Source organism: Rhinatrema bivittatum, chromosome 4 (genome assembly GCF_901001135.1).
Source record: "Rhinatrema bivittatum chromosome 4, aRhiBiv1.1, whole genome shotgun sequence".
In the NCBI taxonomy this organism is placed as follows: Eukaryota; Metazoa; Chordata; class Amphibia; order Gymnophiona; family Rhinatrematidae; genus Rhinatrema; species Rhinatrema bivittatum.
The window spans coordinates 27,903,243-27,927,643 of record NC_042618.1 but is presented as its reverse complement, the minus strand read 5'-3'; the positions used below and the strand labels follow the sequence as shown (position 1 = coordinate 27,927,643).

Below are 24,401 nucleotides of genomic sequence, written 5' to 3'. Positions count from 1 at the left end.
AGTTGATCCAACTGGAGCTAACAAATGTTTAGATGGGTCAGTGGAACTACATGGAAGGCTGTCGCCACATAACCAAGCAGTACTAGAGGCCTTCTGAAAGTGGACCTAAGATGGGAAAGCTGCACTAGAATGAGCAAGATTATGGTCGACATCTAATCATTGGGCAGGAATGCTTTATGAAGCAAGACTCTACACAGGCTCCTATGAACTAAATGTTTTGTATGGGCTGTAGATTGAACTTCTCAAAGTTAATAAGAAAAGCTAAACCCTATGGCTACAAATAGCCACATCTAGAGGGCAGTTTCTCTTGAAGTTCCTGGATTAAGCCAGTCGTTCAGATATGGGAAAACCTGAATATCCTGGTGACAGAGGTGACCTGCTGCTACTGAAAGGCATTAGGGTAAAGATTCTGGGGCAGAGGACAGTTCAAAGGGAATTTTTCTATTGATAGCGGGAGGAATCTACTTGGAACACCGGGTAATGCCAATGGGCCAAGTAGACTGGAATATGAGAACAGAAAAGGGCAACCAAAATGATAAAGGGGATGGAACAGCTCCCCTATGAGGAAAGGCTGAAGAGGATAGGGCTGTTCAGCTTGGAGAAGAGATGGCTGAGGGGGGGATATGACAGAGGTCTTTAAGATCATGAGAGGTCTTGAACGAGTAGATGTGAATCGGTTATTTACACTTTCGGATAATAGAAGGACTAGGGTGCATTCCATGAAGTTAGCAAGTAGCACATTTAAGACTAATCAGAGAAAATTCTCTCTCACTCAATGCACAATTAAGCTCTGAAATTTGTTGCCAGAGGATGTGGTTAGTGCAGTTAGTGTAGCTGGGTTCAAAAAAGGTTTGGATACGTTCTTGGAGGAGAAGTCCATTAACTGCTATTAATCAAGTTTACTTAGGGAAAAGCCACTGCTATTAATTGCATCAGTAGCATGGGATCTTCTTAGAGTTTGGGTAATTGCCAGGTTCTTGTGGCCTGGTTTGGCCTCTGTTGGAAGCAGGATGCTGGGCTTGATGGACCCTTGGTCTGACCCAGCATGGCATATTCTTATATTCTTGTAGGCGTCCAAGATCCAGGACACACATCCATTCACCATGTTGAATGAATGGTAAAATTGGGTGAGTGTTCATTTTGAATTTCTCTCAGAAGTTATGCTTGAGGAGGAGCCACAGGTCCAGGATTGGTTGCCGTCCCCCTGACTTCTTGGGAATAAGAAAATATCTGGTGTAGAAACCTCGCTGCTGTTACGATGCAGGGAAGATCTCTATCGCTTGGTGTTGCACATTCAGATGAATCAGAGATATGAGAAGGATCTGGTCAGAGCTGGAATTGGGAGAAATGCAACTGATATCCATGTTGCACAATGCTGAGGATCTGAGAGTCCTTATTTGACACCACTGATAGAGGAAATGCTGAATTCATCCCGCTACCAAAAGGTTAGGATAGGGATTGGATAGTATCAAAAACTGAGCCCTGGCTTAGGCTGGGCCTATTGAACTGTTTTTGGCTGATATTCCCTTTGACTAGATCTAGCTGGAAGATGACTACACTGGGACGGAAGAGGATGGAGCCAGTACTGTTGAGAAAGTTGATATTGCTATTGGTGAAAGTACTGACGTTTGTAAGGATAGTAAGGATGACATACCAGGGAGAGAGATTGGACTACCAAATTTTGATCCTTTATCCGTGAGACCATTTCTTGGGAGTTTCTTTCTGAAGAGGTTGTGTCCCAAGCATGGGAGGTTGGCAAGTTGTTTGTGGACATCCTCTGTGATAGAATTGGTTCATAGCCACACCATGCAACACTCCAATAGATATTGCGAATACATGCAAAGCAGAATCAAAGGAGCAGGTAAAGCAAAATTGCTTACCTTGTAATAGGTATTATCCCAGGACAGCAGGATGTAGTCCTCACATATAGGTGACGTCACTGACAGAGCCCTATCGCGGGAAAAACGTCTGTCAAAGTTTCTAGAAACCTTTGAATGGCAGCCTGAGGCTACTGAGCATGCCCAGCATGCCATGATATTCTCTGCCACAGGGGTCTCACGCCAGTCTCGTATGTAGCAATAAACTTTAGCAAAAATACAATAGGAAAAAATCTGAGACCCAACTCCGCGGGGTGGCGGGTGGGTTTCGTGAGCACTACATCCTGCTGTCCTGGGATAACACCTATTACAAGGTAAGCAATTTTGCTTTATCCCAGGACAAGCAGGATGCTAATCCTCACATATGGGTGATTAGCAAGCTAGAGGCCGAGTCATTTATGTTGAGGCAACAGTGAAGTATTGTTGTTGGAATGAGTCAGCCGAAGATCACAGCAGGTTGGTGCAGAAGGAGTTGGGTTTAAACTGGAAACAAGTTCTTTAAGACAGATTGTCCATAGGCTGAATCTTGTCGTCCTTTATCTAAACAGTAATGAGCTGCAAAGGTGTGAAGAGAACTCCATGTTGCTGCTTTACATCTGTCAATAACTGGCACGGAACGATAGTGTGCTACTGAAGTTGACATTGTTCTTACTGAGTGTGCTTTTACTCGCCCTTGGAGAGGAAGGCCTGCTTTTTCATAGCAAAACTGTATGCAATCTGCTAGCCAACTGGATAGAGTATGTTTACCCACTGCTTTCCCTGGTTTGTTTGGATCATAAGAAACAAAAAGCTGATTGGATTTCCTTTGGGCTGCAGAGCGGTTTAAATAAAAGGATAGAGCACGTTTGCAGTCCAAGGTATGTAAGGCCCGTTCTCCTTGGTGAGAATGAGGCCTTGGAAAGAATGTGGGTAAAACTATGGATTGGTTCAAGTGGAATTCCGTAACTACTTTGGGAAGGAATTTTGGATGTGTGCGGAGAACCACCCTATCATGTAGAAATTTTGTGTAGGGTGCGTATGTTACAAGAGCTTGTAACTCACTAACCCTTGTAGCTGATGTAATAGCTATGAGGAAGATAGTCTTCCATATGAGAAATTTAAGCGCACAGGAATCTATGGGTTCGAAAGGAGAACGCATGAGTCTTGTTAATACTAAATTCAGGTCCCATTCTGTGACTGGTGGCCGAATTGGTGGTTTGAGTCAAACCTCTCATAAACCTACTGACAAGAGGTTGTGTGGAAACTGGTGCATCTCCTATTTTCTCATGGTAAGCAGAGATTGCACTTAAATGTACTCTTACAGATGAAGTCTGGAGACTAGAGTCTGAAAGGTGGTATAAGTAGTCTAATAGAGAAGTTGTGGGGCAGGTGAAAGGATCAATATTGTTTTGTCTGCACCACAAAGTAAATCTTTTCCATTTGGAAGAATAATTCTTTCGTGTGGAAGATTTACGTGAAGCTATAAGGACTTGGGATACATTGGTTGAAAGGTTGAGTGGTTGTAAAATCAAGCTTTCAACATCCATGCTGTTAGGGATAGGGATTGGAGGTTGGGATGGCGCAGCCGACCCTGATCCTGAGTTATAAGAGTGGGAGCTATGTCCAGGCGAATGGGATCCCTGACAGAGATTGAGGAGTATTGGAAACCATACTTGTCGAGGCCAATACGGGGCTATGAGTATCATGGTCCCCTTGTCCTGTTGTAGCTTCACAATAGTTTTGGTTATGAGCGGTATCGGAGGATACGCATATAATAGGCCTGAGTTCCAGGGGCGAGCAAAAGCATCCTTGGCTGGCTGATTTTTCTGTTTGTGTAAAGAACAGTATTCGTCCACTTTGTGATTCAGATGTGACGCAAAGAGGTCTATCGTTGGTTGTCCCCAATGTTGGAATATCCTTGTTGCTACTGAGGGATCCAGGGACCATTCGTGTGGTTGGAATTGACGACAGAGTCGATCTGCCACTACATTGTGTATGCCTGCCAGATAAGTGGCCCGGAGGAACATTGAGTGTGTCAGGGCCCAGCCCGAAATCTGTGCAGCTTCTTGACAAAGGAGATACGAGCCCTTACCTCCCTGTTTGTTGATGTACCACATGGCTACTGTGTTGTCCATTTTGATGAGAACAGTCTTGTGTGAGAGGCAGTCTTTGAATGCATGTAGCGCATAACGTATAGCTCAAAGCTCTAGGAAATTGATTTGAAATGTTGCTTCGAGCTTTGTCCAAGTCCCTTGGGTGTGGAGATTGTCTATGTGAGCTCCCCAACCCAAGGTGGATGCATCTGTAGTTAATGTTATCTGCGGGACTGGTTGTTGAAAGGATAGGCCTTTTCGCAAATTGTCCCTGTTCACCCACCAAAGTAGAGATGAACGTAGCTGGTGGGTTATTTGTATTGAAGAGTGTAGTGGTTAAATGGCTTGTATCCATTGTGATATTAGTGTCCATTGGGTTACTCTCATGGCAAGCTTGCCATGGGAGTGACGTGAACAGTGGAGGCCATATGGCCTAACAACGTTAGAAACTGATGAGCTGTTGCTTGTTTCCTTGAGTGAAGTGAGTTTGCCAATAGGGATATTGTTTCTGCTCGATCTTCGGGTAGAAAGGCTCTTGATAGGAGAGTGTTCAAGCCTGCACCTATGAAATGAAGTAGGTGAGATGGAATGAGATGGGATTTCTGATAACTGATGAGAAAACCCATAGAGTGAAGGAGCGAAATTGTTCGATTGAGAGAGACGAGAGCTCCTTCTTGAGAGTGACTTGTGATGAGCCAGTCGTCTAGATATGGAAAGACATGGACACTTTGCTTGTGCAAGTGTGCTGCTATGACTGCTAGGCATTTTGTGAAGACTCTTGGAGCAGAAGCAAGTCCGAATGGCAGTACCTTGTACTGATAATGTTGATGACCTACCATGAAACGCAGATACTTGTGGTGAGGGGGAAATATTGGAATGTGAGCATAAGCGTCTTGAAGGTCCAGAGAACAAAGCCAATCTCCTGTTGAAGAAGTGGAAGCATGGTGCCCAGAAAAACCATCCTGAACTTTTCTTTTTTTTAGAAATTTGTTGAGATTTCTGAGGTCTAGGATGGGACGTAGGCCCCCGGTTTTCTTTGGAATGAGGAAATAGCGGGAATAGAATCCTCTTCCTTTCTGAGACCTGGGTACGAGTTCTACAGCCTTGGCTCTCAGAAGGGAGGATAATTCTATTTGTAGTTAAAGTTTGTGATTTTCGCTGAGATGAGAATGACTGAGGAAAATCATGGGGAATTGAAATGAAATTGAGTTGATACCCTTGGTCTATTACTGATAGGACCCATTGGTCCGATGTTATTGATGTCCAATTGGTGTAAAAGCTGGACAGTCTGCCTCCTACTGGCAGTGTTGACTGAGGGTTCGAGTAAAGGCTTTGTTCCCTGGATGTGTTTTCAAAATCCAGTAGCAGGCCCAGTAGCTTTCTGTTGCCTTTTTTGTGGTCTTTGCTGGGATCTTGTAGACCTCGGTCTAGAAGCAGGGGGATAATATCTGCGTTGTCTGTAGACAGGCCGTCTGGTGTCTCTACGTAGGGGCCTGCGGCTAGGATGCGTGGAAGAATCATGTGGAAGGGAGGATAACTGTCAAAGTTTCTGTGGGTTCTCGCAACTGTGAAACTGCCTCTTGTACCTTGGAGCCAAAAATTATCTCCAAGGCAAGGAAGATCGACTAGCTTATCCTGTACCTCTGGCCTTAGGTCTGAGGCCTTGAGCCAGGCCCATCTTCGAGCACTGATACCTGATGCAGCAACTCGTGAAGCCGTGTCATAACTATCAAAGGCAGCTCATACCTCATGCTTTCCAGCATCTAACCCCTTGTTTATAATAGCCTGCGCAGCTTCCTGGTATTGTGCGGGCAGTGACGGTACAAACTCTTCCATTTGTTTCCAGAGGTTCCTCTGGTATTGAGTCATGTATAAATGGTATGCTGAGATTTTAGAATTCAGCATTGCTCCTTGAAATAATTTGCGGCCCATTTGATCCAGAAATCTTATCTTTTCCTGGAGGTGTTGATGAATGGGCTCTAGTTCTTCTGAATCTCTTCTGCGCCGATTCTACCACCACTGAGTGGTGGGGGAGTTGTGTTTTCTGATATCCTGAAGTGGATTGTACAAGATAAGTTGACTCTACCCGTTTATTCATTGCAGGAGCCATGCAGGGATGCTCCCAAAGGCGTTGTTGCAGTTGTAAAAGGATTTCATGAACAGAAATGGCTAGTGTGTGCTTAGGGGGGGGATCTACAAATTGGAGCACTTCCAAAGTTTGTTGCCTACTGTCCTGTTCAGCTTGCAACTGGAAAGGGTTGGAATCTGCCATTTCTTGAACAAAATTTGAAAATGAAAAATCCTCTGGAGGTGATTGTTTTGTAGCATGAGGTGGGGACGGATCAGACAAAGTCCTCTGATCAGGGATCAGACTTAGTGTCAGACCAAGTATCATAATGAGTTGGTTGATGATGGGTAGGTGTAGTCCTGTGGGGAGGAGGTACACCAGAGGGCCCCAGTAACGGTTCATCAGGTGAAAGGTCCTCTACCTGCTCTTCTACTGGGTTAGATGGCAAGGAGGATAGTAAGTCATGGTATCTCTTGGTAAAGATACCATGTAATGCCGCTTCTTCTGACATTGGAAGCTTGGGAAGTGATGGTAGACGTTGAGTCAGAGGGTTTTAGCTGAGTCGATGACTTTGGTCTCAAAACCGGTGGTTTCGTAAGCAGAGGCATGGTGGGTGCCATAATGTACACTGACATCGATGGAACAGGCGATGTCGATGCAGATAGAAATGAAAATATCGATGCAGGAGTAGAAATTGAAGCTGTTGATGGCACCGAAGAGCTTGGCATCGATGGAAGTTCTGTCATCGAGAAAGGTACCGATAGGGATGAGAATGACACCGATGACGTTGTCGAAGACAGCATCGGCATGGTTTGTGGCATCGATATTATCAAGGATTTCGGCTCGATTATCAGCATCGGCGATGTCGCCAGAACTTGTGCCTGTAAAGCCTCCATTACAATCTGTTTGATGAGGACAGTTAGGTCCGGAGTAGTCAACGCAGGCATCGGCGATGACGTAGTCAATGGCACTGTAGACACTGAGGTTAGCGGAGCATCAGTGGATTTATGCCGCTTTGCAGACTGTTCTGCCGGTGGTGGAAACGATGGGGATGCCGCGGGTCGACGATGTCGATGCTTGTGTTTGGGCTTTGGTTCCGAGGCTGACCTGGTCGATGATGTGGACGGGGTCGGTGATAAAGCGTCCCCGGATCCTTCAAGGTGTCGTTTTTTAAGCAGGAGTTTTAGTGACTCCTGAAGGAGAGGACTTCGAAGTAGACGGTGATGGTACCAACTGGAGATGGAAAAGATGAGCCATTTTTTCCTGTTGGAGCTTCCGACCCTTTGGGGTCATCTCCTGGCATTGTTGGCACTAAGATATTTCATGTTTTTCTCCTAAGCAGATCACACATCCAAGATGTGGATCTGTTATTGACATGGTCCGGTTGCAGGAAGGGCATTTTTTGAAACCGGAGGCCATGTTTGTATCGACAGCCATCAATGAAATAATTCTGTGAAAATTTGAATCAGTGAGAAAGCCAGAAATCGATAAAGTTTTGTCACCGTCCGGTGACAAAGGTGAAGTGAGACCAGATGTGGGAAAAAAATGAGAATTTAAAGTGACTTTTTTAGTCAAAGTTGTGAGAAATCTCACAGGGCTCCTGTCCCCGCGATGCTAATGGCAGCGCAGAAAACGAAGACTGGAGTGAGACCCCTGTGGCAGAGAATATCATGGCATGCTGGGCATGCTCAGTAGCCTCAGGCTGCCAGTCAAAGGTTTCTAGAAACTTTGACAGAAGTTTTCCCGCGATAGGGCTCAGTCAGTGACGTCACCCATATGTGAGGACTAGCATCCTGCTTGTCCTGGGATAAGTATGGTTTCAACTTTTGAAGATAATCATGAATGATTGTACAAAATAGAACTGATGAATGGGAATGTGTACAGTGAGCATTGTGCTCTAGAATGCTCTTTTGCCAAAATTGTCCAGAAGTTTGTGATCTTCCCCAGTGGAGAGTTGGAATAAATTTTCCTTTTCTTTGCTTTCTTCATAGCTGATTCTATTATAACAGACTGATGTGGGAGATGTATCATGTCACATCCTGGAACGTACTGATCTCAAAACTTGAGATCCAGCTTTCTCGAGATGAAGCAGCAAGATATGGGCCTCTCATAGTTTTAAGAAGTAGTGCCTTAAGAATGTCATGAACTGGTAAGATAGCAGTTTCTGTTGGTTTATCCAAAATTTTTAAGAGACCAAGGAGTTTGGTTCATAGGTCTTTGTCCTCACGGACATGAATACCCAATGCTGTTGCCAATTTTTCAATAAATTTAGAATAGGTGAAGTCTTCCAGGGAAGAAGAATACTCTGTTACATCTAGGGGAGGGTCCAATGGTGTTCCAGTGAATTCTTCAGAGTCTGAAGGTAGCTGTTAACCAGGATTCCAATGATGAAGAAGATAGGCAGTCCTCTGAGGTTGCCACCACAAGAGTGGTCGCCACTACAATTGACTATGTTGATGAAGGTTTTAGCATACCTAAAAGTGAGTTTGGGACTTCAGACTGAAAAACTGCTGAAGCAAGAGTGGAAAATAGGTTGGAGTGTTCCATTTGCCTTTTGCTAGGGAAATAAAGAAGATTCTCACTAAGTCTTCAGCTTGGTCACAGGACTGCTATATCCTTTGCCCTGGGATTAGCAGAGGAACATCTTCTGAGACTAGGACTAGTTCCTGAATTATATTAGGCAGGGGATTCAAGGTCAGCAGTACTAGTAAACAGATAGGATCTGGTGTTTGTAACTGAAGACTTTTGGTTACTAACCTTAGGGTATTAGCTGTCTAACCAAGGGAGAAAAGTAAGGGTACTCTTACTCCTCCAGATCTTGGATGGCTAATATATGTGTAGGTAGTCCTCTCAGGTCCCAGGAAGGTGATGCAGAATCTTTGGGAAATATAGAGGATTTTGAGCTCCTCATGGGCTGCAGGATCGAAGGAAGATTTGGAGCACAATATTAGTGGAACGCATCATAACCTGCATAGAGTATCCCAGGACATGATGTGGAAAACACAGTCATACCAGAAGAACAAAAATGTATCTAGTGGATTGGCACAACTTGCATCGGTGCATCGTGGTAGTGTGTGCCGATGAACCTTGCAACTGAACATAGTGCAGTTGAACTTCAAGCATCGAGAGCATCAATGCACCATGCATCAATGCCTTTGAGTGCATTGACTATATAGAGGTTCTATATTTCAAATGTGTTGATGCATCGTGCTTCGACACAGCATAAGTAGATGTATCAGTTTTTCAATACTTCGATGCACCATGCTGGGAAGAAGCCTGCACTGGCAGCAACAGAGGAAAGGCTTGATGCTGCTTGCACCGATGCACCTCGATGCTTCTTCAATGCAGATAGGGATGGCTTGAGGGAGTGATGTCACTTGTGTTGGTGTTCAAGTACCTAGACTCTGTGGCCACAGACCTTACAGATGAGGGAGTTTTGGAACATCTCTGACTCAAAAGCAGACTCAAGGAGGCAGACAATGCTGCACTGCGGAAGGAAGATCTACTGCCACAATTTAAGAGATTTACACAGTTCTTCCATGTGCCTGGCCTTACAGGCTTTACACATTATCTGATCGTGCTCCAGTTCCAAACAGCGGTAGCATAACTCATGGCAGTTAGTGAGGGACATGACTTTTTCACATGAAAGTTTTTGAATTCACTAACTGTCGTTGGCTTTTCCTTGTGGCTTGACATCCTGTGAGTGTTAAAAAAAAAAAAATGGAGAAAAAAATGACTGAGGCGGCTCACAAGGCAACACCTCCTTGGGAAATCCCACACATGCTCAAGTAGAGCTCAAGGCTCTACAGCTCGGAGAGGCAAATCCATTCAGATGACATCACATACATGCAATGGCTAATTTGGCCAGCTTAACAACACAAAACATGTTTAACTATGTACCAGATTCAATGAAATATACAATTTGACCAGGGCTGCCCAAACCTTTGCTATGCCATGGTAACAATAGTGAAAAGTAAAATGTCAGTAATTAAGCAATGGATATAACAAAGAAAACTTTAAAAACATGTCATTCAAATGTTTCCCATTTCAGAAGTGAGACATTTGACCAAGCCTTATATCCCAGTGCATTATGGTGTTTGTGGTTCAAATTCTTCCAGGTAAAGTCAGCACTATGGGTACCAAAATGCAAATAATCTCCCTCCAGAAATTAGATCACTTGGCAGCTTATTTGAATGTGTTTTAATATTTCTTAGACCAAATGGCCACAAGTCACTTTAGAAGTTTCTAACTTTAAAGAGTAAATACAGAATGTAGCTAGACAATATATGGCTATTTTGTCTTTGGTAACAAGTTGCTTCTGTAAAAACGTATGATTTACCTGGATTCCTTCAGAAAAAATTCATAATATGATTTTTCAAAACAATCTACCCTTATTTCAACTTTAAAGATTTGTTTAAAATTTCAACATTCAATTCTTTCCATTTATTGTGTAGCAGTCCTGCTATTTATTATAGTCAAGATTTAACAAAAATGCATCAAGATCTACTTGAAAAAATACTATGATTAGAAAATTTATAAAAAACTAGCGGTACCCGGCCACGCGTTGCAGTGGCAGAGTCAGGTTCTTTACCCTCCCTCCCCCATCCCCATTTACCTCAGTCACTCATCCTCCTCCCCCTTGGTCACTCACCCCCCCCCTTCCCCGTCCCCACCCCAACACTCTCCCCTTATTCTCCCTCCCCTGACACTCACCTCCCCCCTCATTCTCCCTCCCCTGACACTCACCTCACCCCGCCTACTGCCTACACCCTTCAGATCAGAAAACCTGTGTCTTTCTATTTCTGTGGGAACCCCCCACCCCCAACAAAAACCCCCAATCCCAACCCTTTAAATCAAATAATAACCCCCCACCCTCCTGCCCCCTCCCAAGACCTGGGAAATTAAAATTGTTGATGCTACATGTGGTCTGTCCCTGGGTGCGCATTATGTAGCCAAATAGGGGAGTGCCTAACCAAATTTGCACTTCCAAATTTGTTTTGTGGTCTGGGGAGGGCTATTTTGGTGCGTTCCCGAGATTGTGCAAGTTTAGTATATGTATTTGTGTGTGAACCTCCCCCTTCCCCCAAACAACAACCCTATGAGAAAAGTTCTCTTAAACTAACCACCCCACACTCTCCTGCCCCCCCTCCCCCAGCCCTGCGAAAAACAGTAGCCCACCCCCTGCCCCCCCCCCCCAGAGTTGCTGAATGAATTAAACCTGTCCCCCCGTGACCCCTCCCCAAGATGTTCGCAATAAATTCGTTACCACCCCCCACCCTCCAGACCCCCCGAGACCTGATAAAAATGTCAGTCGGTGGAGCGGGCGTTCAGGAGCGGTCCGGGAGCAATGTATTGGCATTGGTCTGTCGGCTGCGAGCACTGAAACAGGTTCCGACGGCCCTTTGCCCTTACTACGTCAGTGGGGTGGAGCAATGGCAGCGGTAGGCCCTCTGACATAGTAAGGGCAAAGGTCCGCCGGCTGCCAGTCCTGAAAATGGCACCGAGGGGCCCTCGCCCTTACTATGTCTCATGGGCTACTGCCGCCATTGGTGTCCCCGAGTGGCATAGTAAGGGAAAGGGCCGTCTGCGCCATGTTGATTGCTGGCAGCCGACGGCCATAGTGCAGGAGATATGTCCCGGACCGGTCCTGGCCTGCCGCTGGAGCCTCCCGGACTTTTGTCAGGTTTTGTGTGTGTTGTGAGGACCTGGGAAGTAAATCAATTTGGCATGTGTGTGGGGGGTGTGAGGAGGGTGGTGGGTGTATTTTATCTGTAAAGGAAATAGTTATCTTCCGGCGAAAAAAGTGCGCGAATGTGTTAAAATGGAAGTGAAACATGGACCTGGACTGGTGAAATGATTAGTGTAGCATGGGTTAGTGTAAGGTGTAACAGATGGCGCTTACGTCCAGCAGATGGCGCTGTTTTCTCAAAAAAAAATTTTAACCTATTTTACCTGTCACAGGTGTGACATATCTGTAATGTGAGTACAGAAGAACCTTCCTGTATGCGAAATGAAGGTTGTGTCCAAATTTGAAAGCAATCTGTTCAGTGGTTTCTGAGATTAGCGATTTTATCCAAACTATTTAACATTTTTATTTATATAGATATATTCATTCATTAAATCTCATATGGGGGGGAATAAAAAAAATAAGAAAAGAGAAATGCGATAAAATAAAATATTCAAAGGTCATATTTAAAATGCCACAGTTAAGCAGACCCACATTTATAAAGTTATAAGCTAGTTAACATATCTGAACACTTGTTTACAATAAGGAAAATATACTGTACCTTTTGTGTGCACTCCTAATCTGTACGATCCAAACGTAAAGATTTTCCCGCCAACATTTTCAATTACAGATTGTGGAAGATTCTAATGGGATAACCATACAATGTAGTTACTCTCCAAAACATGGTAACAAATGGGTAGACAATTTTGATATGCACTACCTTTTAATGAAACCAACAACTCCTTAAACAGGCACTAAGGATCTGGAATCTATATAAATATCCGAAAGACTGCAAAAATCACTTCATTTATCCAATCTAGCCCTACCTTATAGGCTAAAAAGTGTTGACACCATCACTTAGCAAAAATACACCTTAAATTCAGTTTTTATTTAGGTGGTGGTGGTGTCAACATCTGTGTCGGCCCCGAGATCAACCAGAAAGCAAGTTTGCTTACCTATCAATAGGGCTCTCCATAGACAGCAAGATGAAATAGCCATGATGTGTAAGGTGACGTCTTATGTTGGTAGTGAACAGAGCCCTCTCTCCTAGCTCAGGAAACATTTTATTGAGAATACAAAATGGATCCCACATGTATACTCTTACGAGTTCCTCAGTCTTTTTGCAGAACTTAACTTTAGTGAGACAGTCAACTCTCCAGGGAGGTGGGCAAGTAATAAGCATGGCTAATTCATCCTGCTGTCTATGAAGAACTCTGTTTACAGATAAGTAAATTTGCTTTCTCCATCGACAAGTTGGGCTGAATTAGCCAGCGATGATGCAAAGGGGAGTCCCAAGTTGAGGGATGCACAGCAGAAAACCTACTGAGTAAACAACCCAACCCCACCAATGGAATGGACTACTGGGTGAACAGGATGCACAAAACTGCAAGACCAAAACTGTCAACTCTTAATATGCTGTCCAGTCAGTAGTGGGATTATGCAAGTGCAAGTGCATAATAGTTATTGATTCAGTTCACTAGCCAATTTGACTGCATTCTTCGCAATCATTACTCCCAGTCTATTGGGATCAAAAGATACCAACAACTGAGAAGCCTGACAATGAGGCAGAGTCATTTCTCAACTAGCAGGCAAGGATCTCTTGCAGTCCAAAGAATGAAAACTTTCCAAGGCTTCACTTTTATGCACATGAAGCCTTGGAAAGAAAGTTGGAACAGCTTAGATTATGTAAAAAGCTAACACCACTTTTGAAAGAAACATGGAATGATTACACAGTACTACCCTGTTGTGGACAAGCTGAATATGGTGAATAATTTACTGACCCATTGCACAGACATGATGGCTATCAACAGTAGCACCTTCCATGTGAAGAACTTCAAAGAGGCCAACTCCAGAGATTCAAATGGAGGCTTTGTAAGATGAGCCAAGACTTCATTAAGATCCCAAGGCACCGGAGGCTTGGAATGCCACAATACCTTCATGAAGTTGAATACCAAGGATGAATGGAGACTGGAGCTCCCTCTGCTTTGTGATGGCATGCCACAATAGAACAGAAGTATAGTTTCACCAAGGAAGTAATAAACCCTGATGAAAGGGGAACAGGTACAGCAGCAAGTTCTCTGGGATACAGGCAAACAGATCCAGAGAGCCAGCCTGAACCACAGGACCTTTAGTTGAAGGTTCCTGGCCAAAAATCAAGACATCCTCCATCTCCTTTGGAAGCGGCAGGGAGGAAGCAACCCGGTATTCAACATCTATGCTGTGAGGGTCATAAAGGACAGATTTGGCTGGTGAAGCTTGTCCCGTCCCATGTCCACCTCCCCTCTCCTGGCATGGCAGGAGATGAAGTCCCCAATGGGATCAGAGGCTGCACAGACAACTGGACAAAGGATGGAAACCACACCTGTTTTGGACAGAGAGTAGTAAAGATCACTTCTACTCAATCTCTGATCACCATTTGGATTGTTCTTAAAATCAATGGGATTGGCATATAAGCATAAAGACCAATATCCCAGTACAGTAGAAAAGCATCAGGAACTGAGCTGCAGCTACTTAGAATTATGGAGCAGAACTGTTCAACTTATCTGTTGCTTTCTGTAGCAAACAAATCAATTGCTGGATGACCTCAAAGGTCAAATAAGTTGTTGCCACTCACTGGTCCAAGTCCCATTCGTGCAGTAGGACTCTGCTAAGGCAATCCACCAGCATGTTTAAAGTACCTGGAAGGTAGGTTGCTTGTAAGTTCCATAATTAAGAACTAAAATAAGGATCCTGAAACACTTCTGACATAGAACAAAGGATCCTGTCCACCACTGTTGTCTGTATCTGGATTTAGATACAAGGGATACAGTGCATGCAAATCTCTCATATGCATATTCATTGTGGATATCCTGAAAACCAAGCCTGTTTGTGCCCCTTGAGGAGTGGAGTTGGCCACACCTGCATTAAAAGGTTTTAAAGGGAATTTAGAGAAATTCTGGCAGCTCAACTGGCTAACCTCTTCAATGTTTCTTTAGAATCCGCAGTACTCTCCAAAAAAAAAAAAAAAAAAAAAATACAAAAACTAAGGAACACTCCATGAAGTTAATAAGTAGCACATTTAAAACAAATCAGAGAGAAAATTGTTCACTCAACACCATAAAGCTCTGGAATTCATTGCCAGAGGATGCAGTAAAGGCAGCAAGCATAGATGTGAAAGCGTGCCCTTACCTACCCCACCTTAACTAGTGCAAGAAGCCTGGGCCACCATATATCCCATTGAGGGAGACAGCTCTATAGGCAGAACTCTGCTGGGTAGGAAAAGCTCTGATGGGCAGGGTAAGAGGCAGAGCCCAGACGTGGAAGAGTCAGAAAGATACTTGGATATACAGGGAGAAGAATGGTCAGCAGAAAAAAAAGAAGACTATATTGCCCCTGTAAATCCTCTGAAATCTCATTGGAAATACTGAATACAGATCAGGAGTCAGACCAGAAGGTGACTACTAAAATGATCCGTGATCTTTGTTCTAAAGCATATGGAGATAGACAAAGATGAGACATTTAAATCCCTCAAAGTTTCAATGCATAGGAGATGGGCCTCTTTCAAATGAAAGGAGGCTATAGAACAGGGCCATGGGATGAGGGTGAAAGGGGGACTCAGGAGTAATCTATGAAAAAGATATTTTACTCCTAGGGGAAATTCTGCGCAATACAGAATTCACGCAGATTTCCCCCACTGCAGAATTTATGTTTTCTATGCAGAATTTTGCAGGAATTGCCTCCCAAGTGTTAAAAGTGACACTACAGGCCTGCAGATGGTAGAGAAGCTGGTGATATCTCTCTACACCAGTGGTTCTCAACCTTTTTTCTGTCGGGACACACCTGACAGATGGTTTTCACATGCATGACACACTGACCCACGATAGTCACAGGGCTAGATGTAAAAGTACAGTTTGCATCCATGGGAACCCCCCCTGACCCACAATAATGGATGTAAAGCAGAATTATGACATTCCCCATACAACTCACCCTACAAAAAAAGATATTCTGGTTCTGGTGTCATCTCAGTATGCTGGAAATTCCAACAATTAAATCTGCAAGTTTAGCATTAACCAGAAAAAGAGCTTTTTCTGTTGCAGGACCTACTCTGTGGAACTCTATTCCTGAATATATCCGACTAACAGTTAATCATAATGAGTTCAAAAAAAGCATTAAAAACGTATTTACTTGCGCATATAATATAATTGAGTGACCTTTCAATTCTGTTGATATTCATTAGTATCTGCTGCAAGGTGATTATAATGTAATGATTATCATGTATGTTAAGATTTTATGTTGATGTATGATGCTATTGTGTATGTTTTATTTTTTGTGAACCGCTAAGATGGATAGACTACTACCCCCAAGGCGGTATATAAAAACTTTTAAATAAATTCAAATTCCTTCTACTTCCAGGCTCAATAGCCCTACTTATGAAAAGACATCAGTTTACCACCAATGCATGTCCTCTTGAGAAAACACAATAAATAAGACTGATACAAACGCTTACATGCTAGTAAAATATCTGATCTCGGTAACAGACACAGAACCGACCTAACATACTCCCAGGATCTGTAGTAATGCACATAAACTAATCCGCACACAGTTACACCTGTATTATGGAATACACTCAAACAGGAGGAACCCTATCTATGAAAAGGCAACACTATAAATATTAAATCAGACCCTAAAAACCAATACACCTCTTATTAGGAAAACAGAACTAGCAAGCAGAAATAATAGTAAAACTATACTAATAAGCAGAATAAATGTTTCAAAACAGCTATGAACAGAATAACATCCAACAATTAAAAACTCATAAAAACTATTCAACATTCTCCAAACACCAATAAAATATTTCAAAAAAGCAGACATCACATAATATTAAATAATTAAAATGGCAGTCAATCAAGAAAAATAAACTTAAAAAGCCACCTTTACTTACCCCCTCCAGCAGCTCTCCTACTCCCCTTCCATGCAGGCCGTGGCACACACCAGAAGCAACAGTAGAAGCTAAGCTCTATACTCATGGTCCTCTTCCTTAGTGCCCATGTCTCTCACATACACCCCCATACCAGTCATGCCCCCATGACCAGTTTCTTTTTCTCACACACCAATCATCTCGCAGTCTTTGACACACAACAGTCACCTTCCTGAACAGTTTCTCTCATGCCGTACACATACACAGGCTTCCCACTCCCATGTTCTCTTTCAGATATACAGGCTTCTCTCTCCCATGCTGTGTGTCACACACACCCAGGTTTCTCACTCCCATGCTTGCTCTCCACGTGCACAGGCTTCTAATTCCCTGAATCACATTCTCTCTCACATTCACACACCAGTCTCTCTCTCACACACCGTCACCTTACCAACCAGTTTCTCTCTCTCATGCATGCACACAGACACAGGCTTCTCACTCCCCTGCTTTCTTTCACACACACACACCCCCCCCCCCCCCCCCACAACACCAGGCTTCTTAGCCCATGCTTTCTCACATACCCAGATTTCTCACTTCCATGCTTTTTCTCTCTCTCACTCACACAAACACACACACACACCAGTCACCTCCCTGACTAATGTCTCTCACACTCACATACACATCAGTCATCTCCCTGAGCAGTCACTTTCATTGTCTCTCACATATACACACACATCCGCTCTCTGACCAGTTTCTCTCAATCACACACAGGCTGGCTGGCTGCTTCTCTTTCTCACTCACTTCCTCTCCCCACCCCCCAAGCACAAATGGTAGCTGCAGCAGCCTCCTCCTCCAGCCCCCGCAGGCCAAGAAAGAAGAATCCCATCGGTTGCGGTAGGCTCATGCTGCTGTCTCCTTTCCCGATTACTGGCTGCTTCGATTGCTCGAGGGCCGCTGCTATTTTTCCACGCGGCACGGCTATTTCTCCTTCCTGCGCACCTCGATTCATTTCCTGTTCCGGGTCACGGGAAGAAGAAAAGGCCAGCTGCAGGTGCCACTGCTTCTACCACCACTGCCGTTCCCACTGGGTTTGAACGTACTGATAGCCCGGTGGCAACGGCAGCAGGGAAGAAAGAGCAGCGGGAGAGACCGGGAGCATGCGACACACCTGCTGGTGGCTTGGCGACACACTGGTGTGTCGCAACCGGTTGAGAAGCGCTGCTCTACACCACAGGGCTCTCACACAGCATGAGCCCTGTGGTGCTTGAAATCTCACACTATTATCAGTCTCGCAAGAACAGCTTGCACCCGCGTGGCTCATACTGTGAGAACCCCATAATGCAGGATGATGACTGAACCAGTTTCTCATCTATATGCAGGATTGCAGCACCATGGACTTCAGACAACATGCAGCAACTGCAGTTCTTTCTGCTGGCTCTCTACATTGTTACACAGAGAGCAAGAGCGGACGAGCGAGTGGGGCTAGTGGAGATGGGTAGGGATGAGACTAAAGTTGAAATTTGGGGATGAGAAGGAAGGTGAGGGGAGAACAGACATTTGGGGGACAGATGAGCTGGGAAGGAATGTGTAGGAAGGGGAAGCAAAAATGTGAGGCAAGATGAGCTGGATGTGAAGGGGGAGAGAGCACTGGAAGGATGAGGGAGAAAGAATTGGGGGTGGGAGCTGAACAGAGGTGAAGGAGGAGAGAACACTGGAAGGATGAGCTGGGGGTGAGAGAGTTTGCATCGGGGCAATTGAGTGCGAGCTAAGGAAAAACCAAGAGTGGTTTACTGTCTTCAGATTAGGGCTTTTGGTTTTGAGGAATTTTAATTCGTCATTCTGTGGAGACCAAGAGGAGATGCCGGCAACACTAATTTCCTTCAACTACTAAGATTTCTATAGATACCAATGTGTTGCAGAAAATACTAGCAACTACAAGATGGTGCTAGCCCTTGGATTTCATGGACTGCTCAAGTAAAATCCCCCAAAAAGCAAAGTTGCTTACCTGTAACAGGTGTTCTAGGACAGTAGAATGTTAGGGGTGACACATTGGGGGTGACATGATCAGAAAACTTATGTCAAAGCTTCTAGAACTTTGACTTGTCACACTGAACATGCCTTATACCACATGTCCATGCAGGGTCCCTCTTCAGTCTTATAACACAGAATTATATAAAAACAAAATAGGAGAAACCCAACTCCGCGGGGTGGCAGGCAGGTTTCGTGAGGACCAACATCCTGCTGTCCTTGGACAAAACCTGTTACAGGTAAGCAACTCTGCTTTATCGGAGGTCAAGCAAGATGGTAGTCCTCACATGGGTGAATCCCTAGCTACATGTTGCTCCAATACAAAAGGGGACCAAGAGACACCAGAACAATGGTACTTGTTGGTAACAGGAGGAAGAGACAGCCTGAACCCAAAGAAATGGCCCTAGGCAGGAGTTGGGTTCTATACCTCAAACAGATTCCGAAGGACAGACTGGTCAGACCTGTCGCGTCTGCCTTCCCAAACAACGCAGCCTTGCAGATCTTCTCCACGGAAACTGCTCGCAAGTGGGCCACCTATGCTGCAATGACTCAGACAGAATGAGACTTGACATGGCCCCAAAGATGCAGTCCCATCTGGGTGTAACGGAAGGAGATGCAATCTGCTAGCCAATTAGATAGTGTGCTTGGCAACAACAATGCCTAACCTATTCCTATAAAAAAAAATAAAAAGTTGGGTGGACTGTCTATGGGGCTTCTATCCGCTCCAGATAGTGGGCCAAAGCTCGCTTGCAGGCCAAACTGTGCAGGGCTCGTTCGCCTTGGTGCAAATGGGGCCTGGGAAAGAAGGTTGGCAGGATGACAGATTGGTTAAGATGGAAGTTAGTCACTACTTTAGGCAGGAATGTAGGAATCATACGCAAGACCACCTTGTCATGATAAAACTTAGTGTTAAGGTGGATAAGGCACTAAGGCTTGGGGCTCAGTGACCCTGCGCGCTGAGGTGACTGCTGCCAAAAATATGACCTTCCAAATCAGGTACTTCAGGTCACAGGTGTGCTGCAGCTCAAAAGCAGCTTTCCACAGCTGAGCTAATACCACACTGAGGTACCAAGACACAGCAGGAGGCTTTAGGGGAGGCTTCAACTGAAGCAGGCTCCGCATGAATGGTACAACTATAGGCCACCAAAAATCAGACTACCACAAGTACAACAGCATTATAAAGTAGATGCTTGTAGTGAATTTTGACCAGTTATAATAGGCTTCATCTTATAAGCAACATAGCAAGATGATTGGCCTTAATCTGTCAACTTCCCAGACCATGGGTCAATTTTTTTGATATTTTCATTTGCAATTAATACTCTGTGCAGTTCATGTGATTTAACTTTATGAAATCGCTGAAGCCATGAGAGATGTCAATACGCCCGACATGGTTCCATGTTTCGAACGCTTGCCGTTCTTTATCAAAGGCTAGAATTCAGCGTCTAGGAGATAAAACCAGTGTTATCTCTCTATAAATACAAAAAAATCACAACAGTCCATAACTTGTCTATTGGGCAACACATGAATATTGAAAAACCAATTCTATCACTCGCCATTTAATGTCCTGGAACAAATGATGATATTGTACACAGTGAGACACAATTGGAGCTTGAAGTTTGGATGTACTTAAACAACTTCGATGTTCAGTCAACCTGACCTTAATGGAACGTTTTGTTCTACCTACGTATATCAATGGGCATGGGCATTGTAAGATGTAAATCACATTGCTCGAGGTACAATCGGTGTGTTGATAAGCTGAATAAACATTATCACGAGGGTCAGTCCACCATGGCCCCCAGTATAGCAAATCTATATGTAGCGGCATTTGAGAATAAATTTTTATATGCTGCACCAGAATTTGTTCATGTCACCCATTGGCACCGCTACATTGATGATGTTTTTTCCTTTGGAATTCAGATGAATCATCTTTAAAAGTTTTTTTTGTTTTTTTTACAGTGGTTAAATTCATTAGATGGACATTTGCAATCCACACTGCATTATGATCTTCAAAAAATTGATTTTTTGGATATCCTCATCTGTAAAGAAGATTCCCATCTTATTTCAAATCTTTATGTAAAGCCTTGTGCAAGAAATACTTATTTACATTTTTCCAGTTTCCATCCATTTCATTTGCGGAAAAATTTGCCTATGTCAGTTTCTCAGGTTACAAAGGTTGTGTTCTCATAAAGCAGATTTTATAGTACAATCGCAGATCATGATTCAAAAATTTTTAGTGTGGTTATCCATTGAAGTACATCAAAAAAGCTTATAAACGGGCTTATAACGCGGAACGAGAATGGTAGCTGCTGAACAAAGCAATTGAGGATACTCCGTTAATGTGTGTGTTACCTTTTTCCATCTTTTCAACACAGATTTCACAACTGATATTACATTATTGGCCTATTTTAAAAATGCATTCTATATTTAAAAATCCTCCCATAATTGCTTACAACAGAGGGAGAAATTTGAAAGATATTTTAATCCACTCTCATTTACCAAGATCTTTGCCATCATTAAATATTAATATTACGGGACATTGGACCTGCGGCAAATGCTCATTTTGTGGTCAGGCTCTAATTGGGCCGAACTGGACTGACCCTCGTGGTAATGTTTATTCAGCTTAACACACCGATTGTACCTCGAGCAATGTGATTTACAACTTACAATGCCCATGCCCATTGATATACGTAAGTAGAACAAAATGTTCCATTAAGGTCAGGTTGACTGAACATCAAAGTTGTTTAAGTACATCCAAACTTCAAGCTCCAACTGTGTCTCACTGTGTACAACATCATCATTCGTTCCAGGACATTAAATGGAGAGTGATAGAATTGGTTCACGTTAATCCTAGAGGTGGAAACACTAAGGCTGCTCTCAATTACAGAGAACAATTTTGGATTTTTAAATTGAATTCGGTCCACCCCAAAGGACTGAACCTCGCAGTAGAATGGTATACATTAACTTGACGGTATTTACATCATTGATTAATCATGATGACATTTTGCATATATTAGGAGACACTTCCGGTGTCCACATAGGAAATGAAGCAGACACGCCATTATTGAAATCCCGAACTCATGAATTTCAAAGGATTACAAATACAGTAAGTGCCAGCCCATGATTTTTCAATATTCATGTGTTGCCCAATAGACAAGTTATGGACTGTTGTGATTTTTTTGTATTTATAGAGAGATAACACTGGTTTTATCTCCTAGACGCTGAATTCTAGCCTTTGATAAAGAACGGCAAGCGTTCGAAACATGGAACCATGTCGGGCGTATTGACATCTCTCATGGCTTCAGCGATTTCATAAAGTTAAATCACATGAACTGCACAGAGTATTAATTGCAAATGAAAATATCAAAAAAATTGACCCATGGTCTGGGAAGTTGACTGATGATTAAATATAAGGCCAATCATCTAGCTATGTTGCTTATAAGATGAAGCCTATTATGACTGGTCAAAATTCACTACAAGCGTCTACATTATAATGCTATTGTACTTGTAGTAGTCTGATTTTTGATAGTTGATATTTTTACCTCAGTACTTGAATTTACCAATATTGGGGTTTACGTGTGTTACAGCTGATGACAACTATAGGCTATACAGAGATGGGCATACCATCTACACCATGTGATGGTATGTGCCAATTGCACTGAGATGAACTCTGATGGAGTTGGTTTTTAAGCCAGCTTCTGATAAGTGTAGAAGGTAATCAAGCCTTTTTTGTGTAGGGTGGGAGAACAGATCTAGGACCTTTTGCTCTCACCACATGGAAAACCTTCTCCACTTCAGTCCATAGGACTTTCTAACAGAAGGCTTTTTAGAAGTCACCAGGACCCGAGACGCATCCTCAGAGATCAAGCGGTTGCAGAATTAGCCTCTCAATTTCCAGGCTATGAGTGACAGGGCCTGGATAATGGTACATCGCTACCTGCTTGATCTTGTGTGATGAGATCTGGGAAGTCCCCCAACTGATCGGTCTAGGATGGGCAATTCCCACAGGAGTGGAAACCAGAACTGTCTCAGCCAATAAAGGGCTATGAGGATCATAATCACCTTGTCCTCGCAAAGCTTCAAGAGAGTCTTCACCACGAAGGGAATTTGAAGACAGGCATACAGAAGACCTTGCTCCAGATCAGAGGCTGGTTTGCCATCTGACCTGTACAGTGAGCAGAACCAAGACACCACCCCGTGGGACAAGGCCCTTGACCGGATACGGACCACTTCCCGACACAGGAGGTACGATCCCGTTCCTCCCTGCTTGACGACATACCACATTGCCACCTGGTTGTTGGTTTGGATCTGAATAACTTTGTTAGACTACTGATCTCTAAAAGCCCTTAGCACGTACCCGATAAATCTGCCCGAAGCTCCAAGAAGTTAACAGCTTTCCTGAGTAGACCAGAGACCCTAGGTACTGAGCCCATGTACATGAGCTCCCCAGCCCAGAGATGATGAATCCATGGTTAGGACAATTTGGGTAGGACTTTGAAAAGAGATCCTTGAGTCCAGATTTGAAACTACCCGCCCCAAGGACAAAGAGTCCCGGAGGAGCATAAGAACTTGCCATGCTGGGTCAGTCGAAGAGTCCATCAAGCTCAGCATCTTGTTTCCAACAGAGGTCAAACCAGGCCACAAGAACCTGGCAATTGCCCAAACACTAAGAAGATCCCCTGCTACTGATGCAATTAATAGCAGTGGCTTTTCCCTAAGTAAACTTGATTAGTAGCCGTTCATGGACTTCTCCAAGAACTTATCCAAACCTTTTTTGAACCCAGCAACACTAGCTGCACTAATCACATCCTCTAGCAACAAATTCCAGAGCTTAATTGTGCATTGAGTGAAAAAGAATTTTCTCCTATTAGTCTTAAACGTGCTACTTGCTAACTTCATGGAATGCCCCCTAGTCCTTCTATTATCCGAAAGTGTAAATAACCGATTCACATCTACTCATTCAAGACCTCTGATGATCTTAAAGATATCATATCCCCCCTCAGCCGTCTCTTCACCAAGCTGTACAGCCTTAACCTCTTCAGCCTTTCCTCATAGGGGAGCTGTTCCATCCCCTTTATTTTTTTATTTTTATTTATTTATTTATTAACTTTTATTTACCGACATTCGTGAAGCACATCATGCCGGTTTACAATGAACTCAAGGAGGAAAATTACAATAAAACAATAGAACAATAAAAACAATAGAGCAATAAAACAAGGGAGGAGGGTGGGGAAGGAGGATATGGAGGGGTGGGAGAGGGAGGGGATAGGGGGATGGGAAAGGCAGAACTGATAGAAGAAGTAAGAAACAAAATAGAGGAAAACTATATACAGTTGACAATATGTACAGTTATGATCAACTTATGTAGAGCTAAGGAGGTATTGAGAGACTGGCTGTATTATCTGAACGATAGTATTCACTTAAATATAACGTAATTTGGGGGTGGTTAAATTTTGGTGGTGGTTTGTTTGCCCTTCTCTGTACCTTCTCCATCGCAACTATATCTTTTTTGAGATGCTGCAACCAGAATTGTACACAGTATTCAAAGTGTGGTGTCACCATGTAGCGGTACAGAGGCATGACAACATTTTCCGTTTTAACCATTCCCTTAATAATAATGCCTAACATTGTTTGCTTTTTTGACTGCTGCAGCACACTGAGCCAACGATTTTAATGTATTATCCACTATGATGCCTAGATCTTTTTCCTGGGTGGTAGCTCCTAATATGAAACCTAACCA

General features: G+C 43.6%; 1 protein-coding gene across 5 annotated transcripts in view; it reads right to left on the bottom strand.

The window, feature by feature from the left end:
- PAPOLA (poly(A) polymerase alpha) overlaps positions 1-24,401 on the bottom strand; it is a 334,417-nt gene that overhangs the window by 258,338 nt on the left and 51,678 nt on the right. For all 5 annotated transcript variants that reach the window (XM_029597901.1, XM_029597904.1, XM_029597900.1 and 2 more), the window contains exon 4: positions 12,305-12,386. In XM_029597901.1, coding sequence (XP_029453761.1) covers positions 12,305-12,386 — 82 coding nt within the window. The remainder of the gene's footprint in view (positions 1-12,304; positions 12,387-24,401) is intronic.